At 41.5% G+C, this 22477-nt stretch overlaps 1 protein-coding gene across 1 annotated transcript in view; it reads right to left on the bottom strand.

Moving 5' to 3' along the window:
* TCEANC2 (transcription elongation factor A (SII) N-terminal and central domain containing 2) overlaps nucleotides 1-22477 on the bottom strand; it is a 44839-nt gene that overhangs the window by 13180 nt on the left and 9182 nt on the right. Inside the window, exon 3 of the mRNA XM_011926327.1 lies at nucleotides 16347-16488. Coding sequence (XP_011781717.1) covers nucleotides 16347-16488 — 142 coding nt within the window. The remainder of the gene's footprint in view (nucleotides 1-16346; nucleotides 16489-22477) is intronic.

The raw sequence follows: 22477 nt of genomic DNA, 5'->3' as shown, positions 1-22477 counted from the left end.
CAGGCACTTACCTTATGTCTGGTGCTGAGGATACAGAGATGAGGAGGACACAGCCCCAGGAATTTAGCCTACATTTTACCTGTCAAAGTGTACAAAGAAGACACATGCACAGAAATATTCTTTCCAGTCTTGTCTGTGATAGCGAAAAGCTAGGAACAACCTACAGGCTCATCATTAAGGGTCCTGTTTGTTAAATAAATTATAGTCCATTTAAACAATAACTACTTCGCAGCCATTAAAAACTAAAATAGGCTGGGCGAAGCAGCTCGTGTCTGTAATCCCAGCACTTTAGGAGGCTGAGGTGGGTGGAACCCTGGAGGCCAGGAATTTGAGACCAGCATGGCCAACATGGCAAAACCCTGTCTCAACTAAAAATGCAAAAATTAGCTGGGCGAGGTGGTGAATGCCTGTAATTCCAGCTACTCAGGAGGCTGAGGCATGAAAATCGCTTGAACCTTGGAGGCAGAGGTTGCAGTGAGCCAAGATGGTACCACTGCACTCCAGCCTGGGTGACAGAGCAAGATTGTCTCAAAAAAAGAAAACAAAAAACCCAACAAAACACTAAACTAAAATAGTTCTACATGGAGTGACTGGAAAAATGATCAGGTTTTTTAGTCAAGTGAAAAAAGCAGGTCTCAGAGCACACACAATGTGAGCCAATGTTTATTTTTAAAACTACATATGTGTATACATATAAACAACATTTTTGTTTATATGCAAAGAAAAAAGTCTTAAAGAATTTACAATAAAATTATTAATGGTGGTCTCTTCTGAGTAGTGGGACTGTGTCTATCCATGCAGTTCAGCTCACAATCTAGTGGACTGGCTCAACATGTCAACAAACCTAACAGCCTCGGCTGTGTTATAGTAGGGCAATATTCAGGTTTCTTCAGAATACAGATCCTTCCCTTCATAAGAGTCTCACCTTAACCTTTTCTCTCTCCAAGAAGGGCACTGCTGACCCAGCTTTATATATGAGAACCAATGCAGAAGTCCCTCACACAGAGAGTCCTTTGACTTGGTCAAATCCAGCGGTCCTTCTCCATCCTGACATTATTTGGCCTCTCTGTGGCATCTGACACTGGCTTTCTTCCTGAAATATTCTCTTGCACTGCTTTTGGAGACACCACCTGTTACTAGGTCTCTTCTTCGTTCTCTATCTCCTCTGCTGGCTGCTGCTCCTTTGTCCAATCTTTCATTATCTGTGAACCCCAGTTAGGGCATTGTCCTTGGCCTCTTTTCTTTCTCTACTCACCTTCCCTGAGTAATCTTGCCCACTCCTGTGGTCCAGCTACCTACAGGCAGATGACTCCCAACTATGTGTCCCTAGCCAAAGATTCCCGCTGAGCATGAGACCAAATATCCAGTCCCCTACTGGACATCTCCACCTGCTTATTCTGCAAACACCTCTAACTCAACATTTTTTGTCACAGAATGGCACCATCACCCACCCACCATTTTAGGATCCACTGTCTCTTTCAACCTTATGTTCATTCAGCCATTCCAAGTCATATAGATCTACTTCCTTAATTCTCCCTCTATCTTTTACTCTTCCTCCTCACCTACTCTCCACTCTTACTGCCCTGATTCAGGTTCACAACACTTCTTACTGCCCTGATTCAGATTCACAACACTTCTGCAGTTAGTAAAGTACTGTATTACTTTACTAACCAAACTCTGTCTCCAGTCTAGCCCTCTCCAATTCATCCTCTCTACTGAAGGCAAAATGACCTTTTTCAAACACAATTTGATCATATCATACCCTTAAAACAGTATGGCAATTCCTCAAGGATCTAGAACTAGATGTACCATACGACCCAGCCATCCCACTACTGGGTATATACCCAAAGGATTATAAATCATGCTGCTATAAAGACACATGCACACGTATGTTTATTGCGACACTATTCACAATAGCAAAGACTTGGAATCAACCCAAATGTCCATCTGTAACAGACTGGATTAAGAAAATGTGGCACATATACACCATGGAATACTATGCAGCCATAAAAAAGGATGAGTTTGCGTCCTTTGTAGGGACATGGATGCAGCTGGAAACCATCATTCTTAGCAAACTATCACAAGAACAGAAAACCAAACACCGCATGTTCTCACTTATAGGTGGGAACTGAACAATGAGATCACTTGGACTCGGGAAGGGGAACATCACACACCGGGGCCTATCATGCAGAGGGGGGAGGAGGGAGGGATTGCATTGGGAGTTATACCTGATATAAATGACGAATTGATGGGTGCTGACGAGTTGATGGGTGCAGCACACCAACATGGCACAAGTATACATATGTAACAAACCTGCACGTTATGCACATGTACCCTAGAACTTAAAGTATAAAAAAAAAAAAAAAATCCTCCGATGGCTCTCCATTGCCCTCAAATTAATTTCTAACGTAGCATGAAAGCTCTGGATGACCTGGAATCTCTTTGGCCTCACCTGTCACCATGTCGCCCTCCTTCCTCCCTCCCCTCACTTTCACCCCTCCCACCCTTTTGCCTCTGTGCACTACCTTCTAGCCATAGAGAGCAGCTTGCATATCCTTGTTTGGGGTCATGCTGGCTGGCCTGCTCCTACTTCTGTGCCTTAGCTCATACCATTCCCTCTGCCTAGAATATTTAAATGTCCATCTTATCCTCAAAACTGTAAATGTGTTGAGGGCAGAACCTCTACCTTACTTCAAGTTCCATTCCCAGCCCTCAGCATAGTGCCTAGCACAGAAGAGACGATCTATAAATGTTTGCTGAATTGAATCAGTTAAATAAAAAACATTTACATTTGACTTTCAAATTGGTTTTGTACTAACATTTGAATATGGATAGAGGTGATTAGGAAAATCACACAACTGCAAACAAAATAATGAAACTACACTGTAAAGAAATGAATCCAAAGGTGCTGAGAAAAGGAAAAGTTTCTAATTCTTATCCACCGCTGAGAATTTTTCCTGCTTATCACTCCAGGCTTTGTATGAATTATCTCATTTAATTTTTATAACAATGACTTAAATACCGTTATTATATCTCTTTTTACAAATGAGAAACCTAAACTCAGTAAGGCACCTTACCAAGGTCTCACAGCTAATAAGTGTAGAAGCTAGGATTAGAACACAAGCAGCCTGACTCCACCTCCAGAGCCTGCACACTTAACCCCTAATACACTATACTTTTCTGTTATTAGGGACTGGCACACAGGAAGTCTTCAACAAGGCTCTATTGAGATACTGTTATTCACACTCTTGGTATTCCAAAATCAGAAGAGCACAGGCCCTGAGAGGTGGCCAAAGGACAGAAAGCTTCAACTCACAGGTCCGGACAGTGGAGTCACTGCTTTTGGCCTGCAGGGGGCAGTACATCCCTCAGATACTCCCACAAGAGCCATGCCCAAACTGGGACTGGTCAGGAGTCTTTTGCCAACAACAGCCGAACCAGCCCAGGAAGGGTAGGTAGGGTTGTAAAGGAGCCCAGTGGGGGATGCAAGACTTGCCAGCAAGAGGGAAGAATTTCCAAAGAAGACTAACAGCAAAAAGGCAATTCAGTCTGGGGCAAGAAAGAGAAGGAGTCTGGGAAACCCTCTACTAGACAAAAACAGAGCAGAATCATAAATTTCAGATCACAAAGGGAATTTCATGATAACATTAATAATGACAGGCTGGGCATGGTGGCATGCCTGTAATCCCAGCACTTTGTGGGGGCCAAGGCAGGAGGATTGCTTGAGTGCAGGAGTTTGAGATCAGCCTGGGCATCATAGTGAGACCCTATCTCTACAAAACACTTTAAAAAATAAACAAATAAAAGAATTGACTGGGTGTAGTGGCACATGCCTGCAGTCCCAGCTACCTGAGAAGCTGAGGCAAGAGGATCGTGTGTGCCCAGGAGTTCGAGGCTGCAGTGAGCTATGATCATGCCATTGTACTCAGCCTGGGTGACAGAGTGAGCCCTGTCTCTAATAAAATTATAAAATAATCATAATGACAGCAATGACAGCTATTGTGCTAACCACTTTACATATATTAATTCATTTAAACCTCAGAACAACCCTATGAAGTAGGTGCTGTAGTTCCCCATTTTATAGGTAAAGATACCTGAGGTATTGAGAGGTGAGTTAACTTGTGAAAAACAACAAAAAGCCAGACCAGGTTTCATATATAAGCAGTCTGGCTCCAGAGCCCACGCTTTCACCCTCTACTATTCCCTCTGGTGATCAGATAGTCCTACATCCTCTGATTCAGATGAAAAAGATGAGGCTCCATGACCTTTCCCCAAGGTCACAAGTTGGCCAGTAGCTACATCAAGGAAGTTAATGATCTGCAAAAAGTCATTATTTGCTCCATGAAGTTTATGTTTTAAAGTAAGCAGTGCCACTGGCTGGTCTTATGACCCAGGTCAAGTTCCTGGGGTTTAAGGTTAGGGGATTTCTGCATCCCAGCACACTGTTAAGACAAATTCCCTGCAGGAAGCAGTCTTTTGCTCATTTACCAAATATTACCAAATACTCACAGACATTGGGATAGAATGTTGAGCAAGACAAGACCCAGAAAATCCAGACTAACCTGTATTCAAGGAGCTCTAGGAAAGTCAGGGGACAACACCTAAACAAACAAATGCACACAAAAAGGTGTTACACAGGTACTAAGATAGTATTGAAGGGGGAACCCCAAGGAGGGCCAAAAGGGCAGAGGAGTCAATTCAGCTGGTAAAGGGGTCAGGGAACACCATGAAAGAGGCAATGCTTATCCTGGTCTTAATAATAACTCAGCGCAGTGGCTCACGCCTGTAATCCCAGCACTTACTAGGAGGCTGAGGTGGGGAGATCACATGAGGCCAGGAGTTCGAGAACAGCCTGGCCAACACGGTGAAACCCCATCTCTATTAAAAATATAAAAATTAGCCAGGCATGGTGGTACACACCTGTAATCCCAGCTACTTGGGAGGTTGAGGCATAGGAATTGCCTGAACCCAGGAGTCAGAGGTTTCAGTGTGCCAAGATTGCACCACCAGACTCCAGCCTGTCTGACAGAGTGAGACTGTCTCAAAAAAAAAAAAAAAAGAAAGAAAGTTGGAGACCCCTGGTAATGAGCATCTCTCCATAGTCTCTGCATCACCTCACTCAGGAACCTTCTTGCAGAGCCCTGAGAACGAAAAGCATCACACTCAGACAATGCTAATTTAGTTGGTGACTAAACTCCCAGTTCAAAGGCAACAAGGGCTGGATGTGTTGGCACTGCTGTCAGATTTTTTGAAGGGCTTTTGCCAAACAAAAAATAAGAATAATGATGATAACTCAAGGGGACAGGAATAACACAAGAAGTAGAGTGAACAAGAGTACAGAAGCCTGAAACGTATAGCATAATTTGAGGAGTATAGTAGACACAGCAGTGGTCCCCAATAATGACTATGCCCTAATCCTCAGAACCTGTGACTATGTTACCTTACATGGCAAAAGAGACTCTACAGATGTGATCAAGGTTAAGTACCCTGAGATGGAGAGATTAGCCTGGCTTTTCCAGGTGGGCCCAATCTAGTCACATGAGTCCTTAAAAGTGAAGAAAAGGCAGAAAGATGGGTCAGAGATGAGATGTGAGAAGAATTCAACCTACCATTGCAAGTTTTGAAGATGGAGGAAGGAGATCACAAGCCAAGGAATGCAGGCAGCCTCTAGAAACTAGAAAAGGCAATTAGTCTGGGAAACGGATTGTCCCCTAGAGCCTCCAGAAAGGAATACAGTCCTACCATCATTTTGATTTTAGCCTTTTATTCACTTTTAGGTTTCAGGAGATGGCATAACATGGTATAAGAATATTTTAGCTTTGTCATTTATTATTTGGTTGTCTAACCCAGAGAAAGTTACTTTAAACTCTCCAAGCCTCAGTTTTTCCATTTGTAAAATGGAAAAAAATTACACTTACTTTCCAGAGCTGTTATATAGATCAAACAACGTCATAGATGTGAAAGTACTTTGTAAGAAGAGGGGTTTTGTTGTTGTTGTTAAACAATCATAAACAAAAATACAGCAGCTCTGAAATCAGGTATGATTGACAAAACTTTTCCCAGAATATTCATATATACAGTATTGCAAAAATGGAGCATGCCTGCTCACCAGCTTAAGACTACAAGGCCTAACTCCACTGCCTGATCAGCTATTTACTCAATACCCCATGCTCTTTGGTTTCCTTGATAATAAAGGTATCCACTCACAGAGGCCTTATCACTGCCAGCTCCAAAGGCTTTTTGCTAGTTGGCCCTCAACTTCCCAGACCACTTGAGGACACCGAGGCCACTCATTTCCCCTGCCTCTAAGAACAGCCTTTGGTCTCCATGTCCATGTACTGTACTGCCCGGGCTCTCTTCCTGTCTAACCACACTTCCTTAGTCTCTTTATCTGGCTCCTCTTCTTCCTCCCACTTCCCCAGCATAGATTTTCTCCCAGGTTCAGTCCTTCAGCCCTTTCATCTTGACCTTTACTTAGAGAATTCATCTACTAAGGTGATTGTAAGGAAACACTTCCTGGCAGATGACTTCCAAATAAGTATTTCCAGTCTAAATTTTGCATCTGAGCTTGAATCCCACATCTCCAACCGCCTGGTGGACATTTCCACTTAATGGGTTTATGTGAGAACAAAAATCTAGGGACACTGACTCAAATGAAAATACTGAGAGAAAACTCCCATTTGAGGTATACAAGAAAAGGCACTAAATTCTGATTTAAAAGAGTTAAATTCAAGCAGATGGCAGAATCCATAGAGCCAGTCCAATAAAATAAAGGGACATATGGCTGGGGTCCAGGGCACAATGGCAGTCTGCTAACCAGGAAGGAACACTGCCCCAGGAGACCTGGGTTCTCATTACCTCTCTGGTGCTAACTCATAAGGTGGCCCTGGATAAGTCACTTCATCTCTCTGGGTCTCAGTTTCCCCGTTTATAAACTGAAGTAGGTAAACGGATTTAAACGGTTATGACACTGACATTTACAAAGCTCATAGAAATATATAAGAAAAATTATAAGATCTCAGCAGCAAATGTACAAAGAACACGAACAGTTTACAAAAAAAAGAAAAAGTGCCAAAAAAATGTATGGAAAACAATTCATTCTATGCGGCACATGAAAACAAGATGCTATTTTTACTTCTTAAATTTGTAAGATTTAAGAAAATGGTAGGAATGTAAATTGGAAAAACCTTTCTAAAAATCTAAGATTCAAAAATGGATCAGAATAGGAGATGCATATCCAAGAGGTATCTGAATTAAGGCCTCAGTTAAGCTGGAGACATGGACAAGCTCTCCGGCTAAATGCTCTAAAAATGCAGCAAAAGACTAAGGGCTGAGCTTTATGGAAAAGCACCCTGTTAGGGGAGAGAGAACAAGGACTGAAGAAACACACAAAGGAAAGAAACAAGGACACAGAAGGCAAGAAGAGCTATAGAGAAAACTTGTTCAACTTTGTCATTTTCACTCATTTGAGCTATATCCTGAGCTCCTGCTGTATGCCACTAATGCTTGAAATACACTGGTAAATAAAATGTAACTTCTGCTGGCACAGAGTTACTGTCTAGCAAATAAATAAAGAAGTAAATAATTAAATAGGCGATTACAAACTGAGATAAGAGCTATGAAGGTAACAAACAGTTTAAAAATAGATACAGAACTGGCAACCAGTTCAGTGTCATTTATGTCAACAAAAAGGGAGTATCAGTGGTCTCAAATTCACAGTCTGGGAAGATGAGAACTCAGACAAGACCATTGGATTTGGATAAAATGAAATTACTTGTGTCCTAAGAGAATAGTGGTTGTGCAAGAAGCCAGCTTGGAACGCTTTTCCCAAAGGATTGGGCAGGCCAGAAATGGGAGTTGCGAGTAGCCAACATTTTCAAATGAATCTGGTTATAAAAAGAAGGGAAATAAGGTGTTTGGAAAAGGTGGCAAAGACAATTAAAGGGGAAGATTTGTGCTTGTCTGAAAGCAGCAAGAGCGAGCCAGTGGAGAGGATAAGGGTGGCAACATAGCAAAAGGCATCAGCGGGGCATCCCCATTTTCCCTCACCTCCATGGTCAATTCCTGCTAAATCCAGCCCGTTCTCCCTGATAAGGTTTCTCTAAGGAGCTATTTCATTTCTCCATTCTCTCAGTCCTCCAAGCCTTCATCGTGTCTCACCTCAACGTTTACAGCCATACCTCATCCTCATGGCTCACTTCCTCACCTCCTTCAGGTTTCTGCTCAAATGTCATCTCTCAATGAGGCCTACTCCCACCCACACCATCCACATTCCCCATCCCCCCAACTTGTTGACTTTTTCTCTTGCACAGCACTTTTCATCTTCTAACATAACTACACAATTTGTTTATTATGTTTCTTCTTTATTGCATGTCTCCTCACTAAGCTTCACAAGGGTAGAGACTTTTGTCTTGTTTTGATCACATGTATCCAGAACACTGCCTGGCACATGAATGAATACCTGAATGATCCCCTCTCTGATATCTTGATTTCTACCTGATCTTTCTCTATTGACACCCTTTTCCTATGCATTTTTCCCTTGGTCACCAGAAACGCTCATCATGTCATCCTATAGTTAATATTAAATGGTTCCAGTAACAGCTGTTTCTAAAGCTCATAGATTGCTAAGAAGATACCCACCTTCACTGCAGTGCTATTCACAATACCAAAGACATGGAATGAATTGAAATGCCCATCAATGACAGACTGGATAAAGAAAATGTGGTACAGATACACCATGGAATACTATGTAGGCATAAAAAAGCACAAGATCATATCCTTTATGGGAACATGGATGGAGCTGAAGACCATTATCCTTAACAAACTTAACGCAGGAACAGAAAACCAAATACTGCCTGTTTCACTGATAAGTGGGAGCTAAATGATAACTCATGAACACAAAAACAGGAACAGACACTGAGACACTGAGGTCTACTTGAGGGTGAAGTGTGGGAGAAGGGTAATAAGCAGAAAACATAACTATTGGGTACTAGGTTTAATACCTGGGTAACAAAATAATATATACAACAAGCCCCCATGACACAAGGAGTTTACCTACATAACAAACCTTCACATGTACCCCCAAACCTAAAATGAAAGTTAAAAAAACAAACAAACAAATACTCATAAAATAAAATGGTTTTTTTGTTTTTGTTTTTGTTTTGAGACAAGGTCTTGCTCTGTCGCCCAAGCTGCAGTGCGGTGGCATGATCTCAGCTCACTGCAACCTCTGCCTCCCGGGTTCTCCTGCCTCTGCCTCTCGGGTTCTCCTGCCTCAGCTTCCAGGGTTCTCCTGCCTCAGCGTCTCGAGTAGCTAGGACTACAGGCACGCACCACCACACTCAGCTAATTTTTATATTTTTAGTAGAGACGAAGTTTCACCATGTTGGCCAGGCTGGTCCCGAACTCCTGACCTCAAGTGATCCACTTGCCTCGGTCTCCCAAAGTGCTGGGATTAGAGGCGTGAGCCACTGCGCTGGGTCAAACAGGTTTCTTTATTGTAGGATTTCATCTAGCCTATTAAATGAGAAAGTATAATGAAAACCTCTAAGGGAGAGGAAACAGTAATGCGGCGTTTTCCAAGCTTTATTTGAACCCAGGACACTTTCTTCAAATAACATCTCACTGGACCAGAGTTCTAAGAAATCCACACTTGAAAACAATAGCATCTGGGAAAAGTCCATATCCTAATGGCTGGCTTTTAAGTTTCTTTATAATCAGGCCCAATTGCTATCCACCCTTGCCCATTCTAGCCATTACATTGTAGCATGTTGTTTTCAGGATTTTCAAGCTTCCATTCCTTTACTCACGTCTCTGCCTGCAATGAGCCAGATCTCATTTTGACCTAGCAAAATCCCATCGCTTCTATAAAAATCCTTCTCCACTTGCCTAGGCAGAAGTATTCACTGTCTCCCCTGTATTCCCACAGACCTTTGTACATCCCTTGATTTTAGCATTTTCACATCAATCATTATTATACACCTGAATGCCTATTTTTCCAGAGAATGTGGGCACCTTACAAACATGAACCATGCATTATTCTGCAGCACCCAGCATAAGGCATAGGACAAGGAAGGTGCTCAGTATGTGTTGAATGAATGAATGAATATAGATTCTATAAAACACAGATCAAATGATGATCCAAGGCTCTTGCTAATCCTCATCTTGGTTATCAATCTTAACAATTTAAGGGGCTCACCCTGTTATTATTCTCCTACATTAACTTCTCTCACTCTACAGAATCTTTGCCATTAGCATTCAACATGTTAGGATCCTTTTCCATCTTAAAAAACAGAACTTTCTTCAATCCCACATTCCCTTTCTGATATTGTCACCTCTCTTTTCTTTTAATACCAAACTTCTTGAAAGAGTTGTCTATTTTGTTTCATTTTCATACATTTTCTTCACTCCTCAAGCTTCTGCCCCTAACCTTACTTCTGAAATGGTCCTAAACAAGATCATTAATGACTTCATTTTGCAAAATCTAATGTGCAATTTTTAGATGTAGCTTATTCGGCCCTTTGACAAAATGGACAAAGCTAACCAATCCCCTCCTAGAAACACTCTTTCCTTTGCATTCTATGACAGCATTCTTTTGTTTTCTTTCTGGTTGTACCTTCTTTCTTTCTCTCTTTCTCTCTTTCTCTCTCTCTCTCTCTCTGTTTCTTTCTTTCTTTCTGGTTGTACCTTCTCAGTTTCTTCTGTAAGTCCTTAAATACTGGTGTGCTTCTGGATTTTAAACTCAGCTCTTGGGTCTTCTTAATTTATATACTCATCCTAGGCAAGCTTATCTACTATTTTGTTTTTTGTTTCTTTTTTTTGAGACAGAGTCTCGCTCTGTCACCCAGGTTGGAGTGCAGTAGAGTGATCTCGGCTCACTGCAAGCTCCGTCTCCCGGGTTCATGCCACTCTCCTGCCTCAGCCTCCCGAGTAGCTGGAACTACAGGCGCCCACCACCATGCCCGGCTAATTTTTTATATTTTTAGTAGAGACGGGGTTTCACCATGTTAGCCAGGATGGTCTCGATCTCCTGACCTCGTGATCCACCTGCATCAGCTTCCCAAAGTGCTGGGATTACAGGTGTGAGCCACTGCGTCCAGCAGCTTATCTACTATTATCACACCATTTCCCAGCTCTATGCTGATAATGACTCCCCAGTATATAGTTACAATCTTTCCTTAGCTTCACTCTTGTATTTCTAGCATTCTGTTGGACATTTCTTTTGGGATGTTCCACAGAATAAGTCTAAAATGGAACTTATTATTCCCTCCACCTCCAAACCTGCTGTTTCCTATCTTAATCAGTGGTACTGCCATCCACCTACTTGTCCATATCAGAAACCTAGCCCTCAGCCTTCACTGCTTCATCTTCATTCCCAACATCCAATCAATCTACAAGTCCTTTGGATTTATTACATGTATGTCTCTTGACTCCAACTACAATTTCTTCATCTCCATGATTACTACTCCATCCAGGCCACTCTCATTTCTTATGCAGATGTTTTAGGAGCTTCCTAACTGAGCTTCCTGCCTCTAGGTTTGCTTGTGTCCAATACTTTTCCCACATGGCAACCAGATAGATTTTTCTAAACTGAATATGTCATTCCTCCATTCAAAACTCTTCAGTAATAATCCTACTATCTTTAAGATAAAGACCAAACTCTCAAGTTTTATGGCAGACTCAAGCTACTCTTTCACTGCAGTATTACTAGATCCTGGATAAAAGCCACCTAACCCCAACAAAAAAGTTAGCAGAGGCTAGAAGGGTGCAGGTGCACTCAGGGAGGGGTGGGGTTATCCTAAGGGCTGATATCAGTAGCAATGCTGCTGAAATACTTAGCTTTGGGCCAGCAGTGATGAGGAGAGCTAATCCTCGGCACTCTTATAGTGAGGTAAGATCCTTAAGAGGTGTGCTAAAGTATTCCAGGTCAGAGATGGCCTCTGACTGTTGGCAGAAACAAAAGAAGCTAATCCCCTTTGGAGGGAAGCTTCTCAATTTAGACCCATAGAATTCCTACAGATAGAAATACAGGCTGTGCACAGTGGCTCATGCCAGTCATCCCAGCATTCTGGGAGGCCAAGGCGGGAGGATCACTTGGGTACAGGAGTTCAAGACTAGCCTGGGCGAGACCCCTTCTCTATAAAACATTTAAAAAATGATCCAGGCATGGTGGCATCTACCTGTAGTCCCAGCTACTCGGAAGGTTGAGGCAGGAGGATCCCTTGAACCCAGGAGTTCAAGGCTGCAGTGAGCCATGATTGCACCACTGCACTCCAGCATGGCAGACAGAGTAAGACCCTGTCTCAAAAAAAATAAATAAACTTAAAAGAAAAATAGAAATACAATAATAAGTCTACAATTAAAAATCAACAAGCACATGGGAAGGCAAGTACCATCAGTCAGCAAAAACAATAAACAACAGATTTAAATCCCCAAGAACCATAAATATTAGAATAGTCAGATGAATACAGAAGAGCTAGATATTAAATGTTTAAGAAATAAAAGGCACAATCACAAGAATGCACCAAAAAAAATTTATAGAAAACATTTTGGGGCTGGGTGCAGTGGCTCACACCTGTAATCCCAGCACTTTGGGAAGCCAAGGCCAGTGGCTCATGCCTGTAATCCCAGCACTTTGGGAGACTGAGGCGGGCAGATCATGAGATCAAGAGATCGAGATCATCCTGGCCAACATGGTAAAACCCCTTCTCTACTAAAAATACAAAAATTAGCTGGGTATGGTGGCGCATGTCTGTAGTCCCAGCTACTAGGGAGGCTGAGGCAGGATAATCACTTGAACCCAGGAGGCAGAGGTTGCAGTGAGCCGAGATCACGCCACTGCACTAGCCTGGCAACAGAGCAAGATTCTGTCTCACAAAAAAAAAAAAAAAAAAAAAAAAAATTGGGGATAAAACAAATTTGTAAAAATAAAAACCAGTTTTTGAAATAAAGACCTTAATAAATGGGCTAAATAGCAGATTAGAGTCAGTTGAAGAGAGAAGAAGTGACTTGGAAGACATGTATCTGAAGATATTACCCCAGAGTGCTGAGTCAGACAAAGAGATAAAAAATTGATAAACTAAAGGGTATGAAGAATAGAAGACCTAACATGCTTCTAATTATAGACTCTCAGAAGGAGGGAACAGAAATAATGAAAGAGAGTAACTTTTGAAGAAATAATGGTTGTTGCCAGGCATAGTGGCTTACACATGTAATCCCAGCACTTTGGGAGGCTGAGGTGAGAAGACTGCTTGAGCCCAGGAGTTTGAGACCACCCTGGGCAACTTAGCGAGACCCTATCTCTACAAAAAATACAAACATTAGCTGCATGTGGTGGTGCATACCTGCAGTCCTAGCTACTTGGGGGGCTGAGGCAGGGGGATCACTTGAGCCTGGGAGTTCAAGGCTGCAGTGAGCTGAGATTATGCCACTGCACTCCAGCCTGGGTGACACAGAAAGACCCTGTCTTAAAAAAAAAAAAAAAAAGATAATGGCTGTAAATTTTCAACAACGAACATGAATCTGCAGGTCCAGGAAGTATAATGTATCTAAGATAAATGAAAAGAAATACAGGCTATGGTAGCCAGTCTACAAGTTAGGTTTCAATGATTATCACCTCCTGGTATTCATAGCCTTATGTTGCCTTCCAAACTGTATCAGGGTTGGTCTGTGTGACCAATAGCATATGACAAAACTGATGATATATCACTTCTGAGATCAGGTTATAAAAGACACTGTGGCTTCCATCTTGGTTGTTCTCTTGCTTTCTTGTTCTTTCCTGGATCACTTGCTCTGGGGAAAGCCAGCTGCCATGTCACGAGCAGCTCCAAGGAGAGGCCCACATGATGAGAAACTGAGGCCTCCTGCCAGCAATCCTGTGAGCCATTTTGGAAGCAGATCCTTAAGCCCTGGTCAAGCCTTCAGATGACTGCAACCTCATAAGAGACTCTGTGCCAGAACCAACCAGATAAGCTGCTCCTGGATTCTCAACTTAAAAAAATTGTGTGAAATAATAAACATTGTCTTCAGCAGCTAAATTTTAGAGTAATTTTTACACAGTGATAGATAACTAATACATATGCCAAAACCAAACAGTTCTGAATGGCTTACAAAGAACCTTCTCCATCTGGTCCAGAATGTCTCTCCAGTCTCATTTCTTGCCACGCTCTCTAAAGCACATTACATTTCTAACACACCAAACTACTTTTAGTTTCTGGAATGCGCCATGTTCTCTCCCACCTCCACCTTCTATACAGCTCACGTGATGTACCCTGGCCTGACACATTTCTTCAACACCTTCTGCCCTACTCCTAACACATATAGTCATTTTGCTAACTTCTCCCCATCATCAGAGCACTCATCACATTGTATGATAAAGTCTTGTTAAACTGTGTTTCTATTAGACTTCAGGCTCCAAAAAGGCAGGACAATGTCTGTCTCCTTCATTATTATGCCTATATAGTTCCCAACACGCAAAAGGTACTCAGTAAATATTTGTTCCTTATAACCCACAGGATAGGAACAGGCAGGAAGACTAAAGGTTGAAGAAATGTAAACACTCTCAGGCAGTGATCCAAATGAAATCTTCAGCATAGCAACTGATGTAACTATAAAGAAACCAAGAAACCCCTATATTCCATACAACCTCAGGTTTAGGGGAGGCTGGGGATAGAGTCAAAACTCAAAGTTGGATGGTTTCCAGGTCTTCTTAAGTCAAGCCCTGTTATGGTTTCATTATGATCCTTGAATTGAAATCTCCAAACATCAGAAATACCCATTCTTGAAAGCATACTCACAATTATACTCAAACACCAAATAGAAATTATTTTTTTAATTATAATCTTCAAATCCAGCCTATTTAAGTTATGATCATATACAGTATTTGTGGAATATGCTTAACTATATACATATACATATGTACACATATACATGTCATAAAATATTAATCACTAGTACCCTCTACTGGTGGAAATACTTTATCTGCTCATATGAATGGTCTTATTGCCCCCTAGTGATTATAACCTATAAAGACAAAATCCAGCAGCAGATGGGAGAATCTCCTTGGCTACAATAGTAGGGTTTTATATTCTTAAAGCATCTGATTTTCTCAGATTCTGGTTTATATTACAGGGGTACAACTCTAAGACTCTTGGGGGGCCCTCTGGGGATTTTGCACAGCTCTTCCCAGCTGCTAGTGCCAGTTTTGAAGCTGCTCTCTCTCCTGCTTCTCATGAACAAGAGGTCAAGGGGAGGCAGACAAGGCAATGGCTGCCCTAGTGAGGGCAAGAACAGCAGCTGTGAATGACTGTCCTGGACTCCCTGGGGAGCTGGGAGCAGCTTGAGTAACACATGTTGGCACTCCCTTGCATATTATTCACAGTTGTGTACTGTACTAAAATGGCAATTCAACATGGTCCCCGACTTACCTTTTAAGTATCTCCAATGCTATAATATCAAGATGTAACTGAAATGTCACCTCCTCTATGAAGCCTTTTCTGAAGTCCCCAGTATATACCTTGTTTAGATTAGAATAGTACCCAGAACACTATTTACATGTTTTTATTTATAACCTACAATATTTCACTGTTCCCATTTGCCTATATGCTTGTCTCCGCTACCAAACCCTAAGTTTCTTTTTTTTTTGGAGACAGAGTCTGAGTCGCCCAGGCTGGAGTGCAGTGACATGATCTCGGCTCACTGCAACCTCTGCCTCCCAGGTTCAAGCAATTCTCATGCCTCAGCCTCCTGAGTAGCTTAAGATTACAGGCATGGACTACCACGTCTGGCTAATTTTTGTATTTTCAGTAGAGACAGGGTTTTGCCATGTTGTCCAGGCTGGTCTCAAACTCCTGACCTCAAGTGATCTGCTCACCTCGGTCTCCCCAAGTGTTGGGATTACAGGCCTGAGCCACCACACCCAGCCCAAATCCTAAGTTTCTTGAGGTCACAAATCACGTCTTATCCATTTCTGCATACCCGGCATCTAGCACACTCAAAATGTTATCCATGTGTTATTGCCAGTTATGCCAATAAGTACATAAATTAAATGTAAGCACTTAGAAACTTTCATGGTAATTTGACAAGGGTAATTCTATATCTGTTGAAACTAATTTTAAAAACTGGGGCTTGTATTTTGTACATTCCATTTCATTTTTCTGATTTTTTTTTTTTATGTATTACCAAGGTACTGGTCTGCAACCAACAGGTAATTTTTTAAACAACAATCCTTTACCAGAGAATTGAAAGCATTGATAAGGGAGATAACTTCATGTTTGAAGGAGAGAGGATGGAAAGAAGGGAGACAAAATATAAGCTTTCTTAAAAAATAAAATTAAGAAGGAATATACCTATATTTGTTGATTTTAACACTTCCCTGGAGGGTATTTTCTTCTTTAATTCTTGTAAGGCTTCAATGAGATTCTCTTTGGTTTGATCAGGAAGTTCCAGCATAGTTTTCCATCTTTTTATGTCTTCTACAACCACAACTCTCTGGGAAAAAGAAAAGTCATTTGGAAAATGGAAAATTTGCATTAGAAAGACATCTGCCTTCACCTGAGCTAATGGGGCTCCTATTGACATATGAATTATTGATTATGACCTAAACCAAAGTACAGTGCATCTGATGGCCCCAAATGATGGGTAATTGCTTAAAAGCAGGTACAGCTTACTGCAAATCAGGAAGAGAGGTGCATCTATTAGGAAAAGTGCAAGTTTTAATCTTACCATCTCAGACACCACTGGGCACTTAGCAGTGAGAGGCAATAAGGATGAGAAGAGAAAAACAATGCTGAGGTGAATCAACTCTATAGCTCACTTAAGAGTGTCTTAATTCATAGGCAAGAACAATGAGCAGAGAAGTCAGACATGTTTATTTCAACAATCAAAAGCACACTTCAGTAGTTCCCCACTTCCTAGAGGATAAAACTCAAAACTCTCTCTTGTTCCAGTAATTGTTTAAATCTTCAAACACATAGAAAGGTACAGCAAGTAAGCCACTATTTATAATGGAAAAAATGAACACTTTGCCATTTCACATAAAATAATAAAACATTATAAAGTTTCTTTGTACACTGCATCAACTCATTCCCCTCCTTCCCTTCCTAGAAGAAACTATGTACCATCTTAAAGCTGATATGCATCTTTCCATTAAGTATAAAAAATTAACAGTTAAAGAATCTGGGTGAAGGAGATGGGAAAGTTCTTCATACTGTGTTGCAAACTTTTCTATAGTGTTGAAATTATTCCATTAAGAATTTTTCAAAAAGTAAAGTGGGAGACTTTTAATTTGCTTTTATAACTACACACACAAAAAAATCTCATCTTGGATTGTTATTATCTGAGGGAGGTGGGCACAGTGAGGGAACTGAAGGGGATTCTGGGATTCTGGTAATACTTTCTTGATCTGGATGCTGGTGTGTTTATTGTGAAAATTCCTCATGTATACTTTTAATTTGTGCACTTTTCTATATGCATTTTCTATATGATAGTTTGATAAAAGCAACAAAAAGAAGTCTTATCTCTTTTCCTTGGCTGGTGTCTGCTTCTAGCCTAGAAGCCTACGGTGGGAGGAGGGTATGTTTGATTTCCTTCTCACCCCAACTTTGCTTCTCTTCCTCTCCAATCCGCTTGTTTGCTTTGCTTTCTGACCCTTCCAGGTTCAAAGCCAGGAAAAGGAAAAGAGGAAAGGGGAAGGAAAAGCCTTACTTTAACATAGTGATACTATGCTAATCAGGTTTTAGTACTACCTGGACTTGGCAGACGTTGAAAGTTGACTTTCTTTTCTCGTATAGGTTACTTTTGCAGTTCCTTGGAAAGCTCCCACTGTTGAGCTCTCACCTGCAGTTCCCATACTGTGGGTACTGTCTCTTTCTGCCAGCCACCCACAAGTCCTCTCGATTCCCTAGTTTTTGGCAACCCACCTCCCACAGGCTCTCCCTGTAGGCATCCCACTGTCCTTCCAAGTATCTCTGTGGACCCATCCATTTTCATTCAATTCCAGGCCAGTCAGCATTTTCTCCCACACTTGTCCACATCTTTGTCCTAAAGAATTTGGCGGGTAACAGCCCTCCCAATGTACCCACTTCTCCTTTTGACATCAGTCAGCCACTCTCTGTCTTTAGACTTTCCCAGGCATAGTCTGATCTCTGTCCACCCACCCCAGGAACTAAAGTCAAGCTCTTCAAGTGAAAAAATACCGTGGCACTCTTGCTTCATCCAAAGGAATTCTCTCTCCCCTCTTCCTTTAACTTCAACCTACTTTATAGCTTATGGTGGGTGATGGGTTCAGGATCCCAAAACTGGTCTTCAGGTATTGCCTTCTATATAGATGATCTACAATCTCATTGGGAAATATCATTTGATACCTACTGCTTTGTTCTCGGTCTTCAGGGGCATTAGTTAAAATTGAGACAGTCTTTTTCTAGGATCTGTTACAATATAAAATGGTATTAGTGTTAAACTGTATGAAAAATAAATCAATAAAGCCAAGTAAGGGGAAATTTTGAATAGGAAGAAAGTGCAAATATCATGTCTTTTTCACCAATGTATTTTATTGATTTATCCATACTGAAACATGTAATCCCAGTTGATCCATTTTAATAGTATTGAATAGTATTCCATTATTTTTATATACAAATGTCTTAGAAGTTTAAAACTATTCCTCTATTAAGTATTTAATTTCTTTCCCCATATTTTACATGTTATAAACATTGTTTCAATGAACTCCTGTCTATGACAGTTTTTTGTATATTGTCTTCATCTCTTTACTTTCAACTTTTCTGGGTCATTACACTTTACATAACCTGTGGCTGCTTTATTTTGTTCCCTGCCTCCTATTCCAATCTGAGAAACTCTTATCTTTTAATAGGCATGTTTAATCCATTCGTATTTATTATGATTATTGATATATTTGAACATATTTTCTCTTCTTTTTTCTTCTTTCATATCTTCTATTTAACAGTTTTCTTTAATCTATTTTTTTCCTTTTTTTTTGTTTTTTATAGATGGGGTCTCGCTCTGTTGCGCAGGCTGGGTGCAGTGGTAACAATCATAGCTCACTGTAGCCTTCGACTCTTGGGCTCAAGCAATCCTCCTGCCAGCTTCCCAAGTAGCTGGGAGTACAGGTACGTGCCACCATGCCTGGCTAATTTTTGTTGTTGTTGTTGTTGTTTTTGAGACAAAGTCTTGTTCTGTCACCCAGGCTGGAGTGCAATGGCACAACCCTGGCTCACTGCAACCTCCGCCCCTCCTCCCCCAATCTGTTCAAGTAATTCTTCTGCTTCAGCCTCCCAAGTAGCTGGGATTGCAGGCACGCACCACCACGCTTGGCTAATTTTTGTATTTTTTGTAGACATGGGGTCTCACTCTGTTGCCCAGTGCCCAGGCTGGTCTCAAACTCCTGACCTCAACTGATCCCCTCACCTCAGTCTCTGAAAGTACAGAGATTACAGGTGTGAGCCACTGTGCCCAGCCCCCTTTTTTTTTTCCCTCTATGGTTTGGAAGTTATGTATTATATTTCTATCATTTGAGTGTTTACCCTTACAATTTTTTTGTTTTCTTGAGACAGAGTCATGCTCTGTTGCCCAGTTTGGAGTGCAGTGGTGAGATCACACTGCAGCCTCGACCTCCTGGGCTCAAGTGGTCCTCCCACCTCAGTCTCCCAAGTAGCTGGGACCACAGGTGGGCCACCACCACCTGCTGATTTTAAAATTTTTTGTAGAGATGGGGTCTCACTATGTTGCCCAGGCTGGTCTCAAACTCCTGGGCTCAAGTGATCCTTCTGCCTTGGCTTCCCCAAGTGCTGGGATTAGAGGTGAGCCACCATGCTCAACCTATCCTTAAAATGTTTAAGATGTATACGAACAGAAATTGATACCAGTATTCTCCTCACAAGCCTCTACTTCAGAAACCCCAATTCCGTGGCGTCTCTATCCCTTATGTACTTTTTTCTTTCATATTTCTGTCTCTTCATTTCTCTATGATACATCCTAAGTGACTTCTTCAGAAATCCTAAGTATTTCTCTCTTTAGTTATGGCCTGCCTATGTTTAACCTGTTTGATATGTTTCTGCTTCAATAAGGATATTTTTTCATTGGACAAGTTCTGTTTTTCTTCCTCTCTAAACTTATCTATTCTCTTTTCATACTATTCTGTTCTTATCTTTTGGTTTCTATTCCTTTATGTCTGTAATCATGAGGTCTGGAGGCAGGGAACCTAAAGCTGATTCGCGCTGACTTCCTAGAACTAAATCAAAAGGAAAACTCGGCCAGGCACTGTGGCTCACACCTGTAATCCCAGCACTTTGGGAGGCCAAAGTAGGCGGATCACCTGAGGTCAGGAGTTTGAACCAGCTTGGCCAACATGGCAAAACCCCATCTCCACTAAAAATACAAAAATTACCCGGGCATGGTGGCACATGCTTGTCATCCCAGTTACTCAGGAGGCTGAGGCACAAGAATCATTTGAACCTGGGAGGTGGAGGGTGCAGTGAGCCGAGATAGCACCACTGCACTCCAGCCTGGGTGACACAGCAATACTCTGTCTCCAAAAAAAAAAAAAAAAAAAAAAAAAAAGCACAACCAACCAAACTGGTCACATGTCTAGTCTTTATTTGCATAGGGGTATAATTTTGTAACTTCATTTCAGCCTCTGATTGGTCCTCTCCTGGAACCAATCAGACATTTGCATAGGGTGTAACTTTGTAACTTCACTTCAGCCTCTGATTGGTCACCTTCTACAACCAATCATACTGGTTGCAGGCCACTACTTCATTTACACAGGGGGTGTAAGCCAAGTAACCAATGGGAAGCCTCTAGAGGGTATTCACACTATTCAAACCCCAGAAAATTCTGTAACCTGCACTCTTGAGCCTGCTTGAGCCCACTCCCACTCTGTGGAGTGTACGTACTTCAATAAATCTATGCTTTCTTTCATTGCTTCATTTGTTGCTGTGTGCATTCTGTCCAATTCTTTGTTCAAAACGCCAGGAATCTGGACACCCTCCACCAATAACAAACATTTTAAACATATTTAAGGTCTCTTTGAGATTGTTTTCTTATCTTTACTTCTTGGGGTAGAAATTCTATTACTTACATCTGTCTACTCATTCTCTCTCTTGGTAATTTATTTCCTTATAGACTTTGTAATTTCTGACCATTAGTTTATCCTTGCAGGGGATTGTGTTCTATGAAAGTCCTCTGCATTCTAGGATATGAAGTGTCTTAACAGAGAAATCTCACATTGGCCTTTGCCAAGATTTGAATTTTCTCAGTCCTAGGCCAGTTTTTATATTAATTTTTTTCAGTTTTGCAAATAGACTGAATTTAACTACAGCTAGCTTTCTGGGTTGGCAGGTTTCACATCTGTGGATTCAACCAACCATAGGTCAAAAGTATTTTTTTAAAAATAGATGGCTGCATCTGTATTGAACACACAGAGCCTTTTTTCCTTGTCACTATTCCATTAACAATACAGTATAAAAACTACTTACATAGCATTCACATTGTATTAGGTATTACAGATTGAGTATCCCTTATCCAAAACGCTTGGGGCGAGAAATGTTTGGGATTTGGGAGTTTTGAATATTTGCATTATACTTACTGGTTGAGCATCCCTAATCCAAAAATTCAAAGTCCAAAATGTTCTCATGAGCATTTCCTTTGGGTACCATGTTGGCACTCAAAAGTGTTGGCTTTTGCGACATTCTGGATTTCAGATTAGTATGCTCAACCTGTATAGTAATCTAGAAATGATTTAGATTATATAAGAGGATCTATATAGAGTATAGGCAAATAGCACACCGTTCTATATAACAGACATGAGCATTCGTGGATTTTGGCACCTGTTGGGGGTGGGGGGGGTCCTGGAACCAATCCCCCACAGATACTGAGAGACGATTGTACACATATTCATGCATGGTAATAAGAATGTGGTTCCAATTTATCATTATTGTCAACTCTTTTTCCATCTAAGACCCTGAGAAGGTAACAATCTGCTTCCCTGGACCAGTGGATGGAATTTTTCGAGCTCATTTGTCACAAACATATGGTAGTTCTGTTTTGGCTTCCAGCTTCACATGGGAGATCAGTTCTAGCTTCCCACATCACATTAGCCCGAGGTCTTGTCTCCCATCCATACTGGCCTTAAAATCCAGCCCCTAAGCATTATACCTGAATTCAGTGTTCCCTGGAACTATTCAGCTTCAGCTCCCACTTACAGCTCTGATTTTGGCATTCCTCTCTCTTCCTGGCACCTAAGGATTTCCCTTTCTTGCGTTCAAGCTCAGCTCTGTATTGGAGACTTTTTTTTTTTTTTTTGAGACGGAGTCTGGCTGTGTTGCCCAGGCTGGAATGCAGTGGCTGGATCTCAGCTCACTGCAAGCTCCGCCTCCCACGTTCACGCCATTCTCCCACCTCAGCCTCCCGAGTAGCTGGGACTACAGGCGCCCGCCATCACGGCTGGCTAATTTTTTGTATTTTT

The sequence above is a fragment of the Colobus angolensis genome, unplaced genomic scaffold (assembly GCF_000951035.1).
Source record: "Colobus angolensis palliatus isolate OR3802 unplaced genomic scaffold, Cang.pa_1.0 Scaffold68, whole genome shotgun sequence".
Taxonomy (NCBI): Eukaryota; Metazoa; Chordata; class Mammalia; order Primates; family Cercopithecidae; genus Colobus; species Colobus angolensis.
Note: the sequence above shows the minus strand (reverse complement) of the source record. Positions and strands in the feature narration are given on the sequence as shown.